Here is a 6,359-nt window from a genome sequence, read left to right on the forward strand (position 1 = left end):
GGCTAAGGAGCCTGAGATTAAGTTTACATGTGCCAGGTCACAGAGTCAGAGTTAATGGAGCTGTGGCGGGGCTCAGACTTGCTGCTGTCTTAGCTCTCTCGAGTCCCGCTCTGTAGCAGTACCTGGGGAGTCAATACCTCTGGATGCAATGGGGCAGCACTTTGTAGATCTTGTTCTCAGTTCATATTGCCCACATGTGGCTGTCAACTGCTCTGTGTGACTAGGCATTGGAGAGGCTGAGTGGCTTTGTATTTACTGTGACCTAATGTGTTCTAAACAGTTACAGGATCTGCCTTCTAGGAGTCTGAGAGTAGTGCTGAGGTATGTGGCTAGAGGGGTGGAGCATCACCCACCAGCTCTGCTAGAAGTCATCAGAGAAATTCATTTATAGTTGAGGAGTAAAAGTATTTCATGAGTTCTACAGGTAAAAAGAAGTCAGAAGGTATTGAAGGGGAGGTCACTCAGCTTCAGAATCTGTTTGAAGGAAAGCAAAGTGGCATTTTCAAAGGCCAACCGACACTAGGACTGCTGCCAGCTGGGTGCCCTTGGGGAAGTCTTAGAAGTGAGTTGGAATTGTTTAGGTATATGGATGTGGTGACAATTGAGAGAGGAATTGGGGATGCACAGGGTAAGAACTGAATTTCAAGAAAGGTCAAAACAGCTTTTGGAAGGAGTTTTAAAGTGATGCCTTATATATAACTTGAGCAATTCAATTGAGGTGTGTGTGTGTGTGTGTGTGTGTGTGTGTGTGTGTGTGTGTGTGTGTGTGTGTTTCCTTCCATGCTTTTACTGTTCCAAGCTTAGCCTAATAATGTAAGGGAGGCCTAGCAGAAGGATAGTCTTGGAAGCTTGCTTGTTTGTTGTTGACATTCCCAAGCTCTTCTTATAGTGAGCTTATTTACCAGCCATTGGGCACCTGAACAACTCTAACCAGTTCTCAGTCCCCTGTCTGTTCCTTGTTAGTGTGTGGAGCCAAGTCTGGGTCCCTGAAACCACCAGCTCTGCTGTGGATTATGTTAACCTAACCTCCCCTTCAGCAAGCCCCTCCTGGTGTCTGCAGAGCATCTGCTGTCAGCAAATCCCTGCTGGGTGACTGTTTTTTGACAGAAGCAGGAGGTTTGCCTTTAAGAAAACAACCTTGTGCTGAGCTTCAAGGCTGGGCCTTGCTGAGGTGCCCATGTGTCAGCTTCAGCAATTAGCTTTGTCTCAGCTTAGTGCCTCTGAGTCAGGAGGCTGGCATGACCCTTTGTCTCTGGGAGGCCAGATTTCCTAATGCAGGGCTCTTTCTAATACAGAAAGCAAGGTTGAGTAAATACATGAGCTCATGCTTTGTTGGCAGGAAGGGCATGGCTATGTTGATTCACTCATGGAAACAGGAGCACTTCTGGACCCCCAAGCTTGTAATGTAGTGATTCAGGTCCCACTATAAAGGGCAGGCTTTCTTCTGTTTAGAAGGAATACACTTGAGATTTTGTGCTTATCTTCCCACTCCCACCCCACCCCTTTCTTTGTTCTGTGCCATAATACTTTCCCAGGCCTGGTAGGACTTTTACCTTCCAGATGAATTTCTAAGAATAGCCATAGAGGGCCAGCAAAAACAAGATAGTTCACGTGGAAAGGGGTCTGCTTGGCTGTGCAAATGATCTGGCCTCCACCACACTGGGGGAAGCTATGGTGTCTTTCCATGTCTGTCTTAAGTCAGCCCAGAGCTGCGAAGCCCCAGTGACAACAAAAAGAATAGTTATTGAAGTGTATTTTTGACTTCTCCTGTGTCATAACGTAAAGTGGTGTTCCATTTCTTTAGCATATGGATCAGAAAAAGAGAGAAAATATCTGCAGGTGCTGTTTCCTCTACTCCTCGGGGGGAGGTTAGTTTGATCTTGCACATCAGCAGACACTGAGGAGATCACACACACACACACACACACACACACACACACACACACACACACACACAATGAGTCCAAAACTAACAACACAACAGTGTTTACCTTGAGCTCTGGCAGGAAATCATTATTCAATCTGGTTTGTTTTATCAGGCAATTCCAGGGCCACACAGACGGGGCCAGCTGTATTGACATTTCGAACGATGGCACCAAGCTTTGGACTGGTGGCCTGGACAACACGGTTAGGTCCTGGGACCTTCGAGAAGGGCGGCAGCTGCAGCAGCATGACTTCACCTCACAGGTGAATGCTTTTCCACCCAGTGTGTGTGTGTGTGTGTGTGTGTGTGTGTGTGTGTGTGTGTGTGTGTGTGTGTGTGTTGTCCTGCTTCCTCCCCACTCTACTCCAGGGTGGTAGTAACCAGACAAACAGACTAGGACTAAACTTGATATGCCTGTAGGGGAAAGAAAAGCGTGGAGAGGAGAGTCCTTGAGATACTAAGCGGGTTTTTTGGGTTTTTTTTTTTCTGAAATCTGTAGGTTTAAGGCATATTTGCTATTTTATTTACCTACAGTTCATTTAAAGAATTCATTCAGTGAAGAATATAAAATTTCCCTCCAGCAGTGTTTGATCTGTTGTGTATAATCTCACCATCTATTGTGGGCATGAGAGAGGATTATTTTATTCACATTTAAATAGAGCTTGAGAAATATGTGATGATATCAGAAGGGAGTAGAGTTACGACAGTCCTAAAAGTTAATTCATCTCCCTTGCATCAGAAGACTTAAATGAAAGCTTACTTTATAGAAGCTAGACTCATAGTTGGCTAGCCCGTATGAAGCTTAGAAATGATATAAGATGGCTCCTAATGGTAGACTCGCTCTTTTGATCATTATTGTTTACCTATTAATAATTCTACTCAAAAAAGTAGGACAATGGCAGAAACAATATACATATTACCATATTTCATGTCCCTGTTAACTTGTGTTGAGTCTTCTTATAGTCTGCTGTACTCTAGCCCTTTTCTCAGTATGAATAGGATTCTTGCTTAGATCTGCTTTTCTTTTTTCTTTTTTTGCCTCTTAGAGAATTTTCCAAATATATATACAAGTACAAAAAAACAATAATGTTCAAACAGAGAATTGTACAACAACCTCTCTCCCATTCCCAGCCCCAAATTTGTCAGTGATGAACAGCCTGCAGTCTTTTCTCATGTTATCCCCACCCCTAAACATTAGACTGTCTCAAAGTAAATCACAGATATTATCATTTCAACCATAAATGTTTCAGTCAGTGAGTATCTAAAAAAGACATGACCTCTTTAAAATAACACACAAGCATGTCATTATACTTACGAAAAGAATTTCTTAATGTGATCACATGATGTAAGTATTTAGTTGTTCCACTTGTTTCTAAAAGTCTGTATGTAGCGCTTGGCTCCTCTGGGTTGGGTTGGGCAGCATATCCCATAGACGTTTAGCACAGTGTGGAGTTTGCTCACTACACCCCCCCTTCTTCTATCACCACCGACCCCTTCTTCCTGTCATTTTACTTCTCATGTTTACTTGGCCAAATAATCGGTGATTATGCTTTGCTCCTGGTAGATCTTCTCCCTTGGATACTGTCCCACTGGGGAGTGGCTGGCTGTGGGCATGGAGAGCAGTAATGTGGAAGTCCTCCACGTAAACAAGCCCGACAAGTACCAGCTGCATCTCCACGAGAGCTGTGTGCTGTCTCTAAAATTTGCTTATTGTGGTGAGTTCAACTGACAGGAAACCAGAGGATGTTGATGGCCTAAATGGAAAATACTTTTAAGTAAATATCATAGAGATTGTATCTGGGAAAAATGTTCTTGAGCAGCTGGATGCAATAACTCTCTTGTCTTAATATGTCCCCTAGAGCATAGTGATGCTTGTTTCAGTCTACTTTTCTAATTTGAGAAAAGTCAACAGACGATGAAATTACCTAATCCAAGTTTTTGACATGCATTTGTTTTCAGTGGGGTGAGGATGGGTGAGATGGGGTGTAGTTAGTTAGCACTTTGTTGAGGGTTGGGAAGGGAGTTGTAGAATTATAGAGACGGGCAAGTTATTATGAACTGATCAAGATAAGGAACTCCTGGTCAGAGGAGGTAGTGTTTAGTTGCACTTGGACTACTATACTTTGCAGAGGGCTAAAATCAAATATTTGTTCACTTGGTGGATGCCTCTGTGGGTAGATGAGAAGTTATTACATACCAGCACATATTATACATTATGTTTTCTTTTTTATCATTTTTATTCTGGGGGAGTTTGTGAAAGTTCTCTGGAGAACAAAGTCTCACCACAACCTTTGGGTCCTTTTACATTGTTCTGCACCAGGACCCCAAGGTTCTCTGTAGCCCTCTACCACCCCTTACCTAAGCACCCTGTTTTCTGTCTAGCATTTTATTTAAGTCCAACATTTAATTCTCCCTAATACTTTTTTATCATGAGAAGATAAACTAGAGAGAGCAATCTTGTTGATTATTTGAGAGCCTGTAGTGTGTATGATGTCCTAGCTCTGTAGCTACTAGGCCTGACCCAGAACCCCTATCACCATTTTATTAAACCTGAGGTCACAGATGTACACTGCAGACGATGTGATGTCCTATCTCCTTAGGTAGTGGGGCTGATGGCAGTCCCTACCACTTTGATTAAACCTAAGACCACAGATGGTTCACAGTGAAGCCCAGATTTTAAAACCTGCTCCTTCCATTCATGCTATGCCAAATCCATTGGGTAAAGTAATTATTAAAACTGCTGTATATGACTAAGTCCAAGTTGCTCATAGTATAACAGAAGTTTTAAACTTGAGTTCCTTTTGCTAATTCTAGGTAAATGGTTTGTGAGTACTGGAAAAGATAACCTCCTCAATGCTTGGCGGACCCCCTATGGAGCTAGTATATTCCAGGTAAGTCAGTGCTCCAACTTAGAATCGTAACTTGCCACAGTGTACTGGCTGACATCAGAAGTGAGGGTGCTTTGGAGGGAGTAGGGCTCTTGAGCATCTCTGTTCCGCATTAAACACACTCCCATTGTTTTCTCTTCCAGTCCAAAGAGTCCTCATCCGTGCTTAGCTGTGACATCTCTGTGGATGATAAGTACATAGTCACTGGCTCAGGGGACAAGAAGGCTACAGTCTATGAAGTCATCTACTGAAAACATGTCATTTAACATTTATAGTTGATTTGGGCCAAAATGGTTTGAATTTGTAGAAATAGGAAACTTGTAACTTAAAAAAAAAAAAAAGAAAAAAGAAAGGAAAAAAAAAAAACAAACATGAAAACCTATTTCCAAGCCTCGACACAGAATGACTTTGAGTTGACAAAGAGGCGGCGACAGAGTCCATCAACAGAAGGGTCGCTATCTACCTAGACCAAATGGAGCGTCAAGATGAAGTGGACAGAGGGCCAAGGGTTGAGGCTTGAGGGACAGACGGACCCTGCTGACCAACCCAGGCAGAGCCCTTTTTTCCCCCCTTCTTCCTGTGTGACCTGCCCAGTAACCTTTCTGTTCCTTGAGCTTACCCTCTCGTTCCGTTCTTGGTAGAGCAGTGGTGTCTCCAATGAACTTGTTTCCTGGTTTTGCATCTTGTGAAATGTTTTTTTTTTTAATTTGTATTTTTGTTGAAGGTTAAACATTTGTATAAATTGTAAATATATTTGGTTTATTACAGTAAAGGCTTTAGTACCAGTAAGTGGCTTTCCTTTTCCTTCATTGTTGTTAATCAAAGCTTTGAGATTACTGATGTGGGTTCTATCAACAAAGCCTAAACATTTATAGAGGAAGTTCTAAAACACATTTCTTATTTTATAAATATGTCTGGTTGTGAATTCCTGTGTACTAGGACCTAATCTACACTCTTCTGAGTTACAGAACACTCTGGGAGTTATAAATAGCTAAAGGTATTGTTTTTTTTTTTTTTTTAGCTTTAGTAATTTTTTGTATTTGTTTATTTACAAAAAGGAAACACTGGCAAAAACCATAGGATAAGAGGGGTACAACTCCACACAATTCCCACCACCAGAACTCAATATCCCATCTCCTCCCCTGATAGCTTTCCTATTCTTTAACCCTCTGGGAGTATGGACCCCAGGTCATTGTGGGATGCAGAAGGTGGAAGGTCTGGCTTCTATAATTACTTCCCTGCTGAACATGGGTGTTGACAGGTCGATTCGTACTCCCAGCCTTTCTCTCTTTCCCTAGTAGGGTGAGGCTCTGGGGAAGTGGAGCTCCAGGACACATTGGTGGGGTTGTCTGTCCAAGGAAGTCTGGTCGCATCCTGCTAGCATCTGGAACCTGGTGGCTGAAAACAGAGTTAACATACAAAGCCAAACAAATTGTTGATCAATAATGAACTTAAAGGCTAGAATGGTACAGATGAAGAGTTGGGGGGATATTCCATTTTGTAGATAACTAATAGGCATATTTTAGTTAAGTTTCAAAGGGCCTGTG

General features: G+C 42.4%; 1 protein-coding gene across 12 annotated transcripts in view; it reads left to right on the forward strand.

Annotated features, from left to right (window-relative positions):
* Positions 1-5,601, forward strand: part of TLE1 (TLE family member 1, transcriptional corepressor) — a 107,569-nt gene extending 101,968 nt beyond the window's left edge. For all 12 annotated transcript variants that reach the window (XM_060199514.1, XM_060199515.1, XM_060199519.1 and 9 more), the window contains 4 exons: positions 2,040-2,187; positions 3,489-3,639; positions 4,739-4,815; positions 4,956-5,601. In XM_060199514.1, the coding sequence (XP_060055497.1) occupies positions 2,040-2,187; positions 3,489-3,639; positions 4,739-4,815; positions 4,956-5,063 (484 nt within the window). In that variant the 3' untranslated portion in view covers positions 5,064-5,601. The remainder of the gene's footprint in view (positions 1-2,039; positions 2,188-3,488; positions 3,640-4,738; positions 4,816-4,955) is intronic.
* Positions 5,602-6,359: the final 758 nt, after the last annotated feature.

Source organism: Erinaceus europaeus, chromosome 10, assembly GCF_950295315.1.
Source record: "Erinaceus europaeus chromosome 10, mEriEur2.1, whole genome shotgun sequence".
In the NCBI taxonomy this organism is placed as follows: domain Eukaryota; kingdom Metazoa; phylum Chordata; class Mammalia; order Eulipotyphla; family Erinaceidae; genus Erinaceus; species Erinaceus europaeus.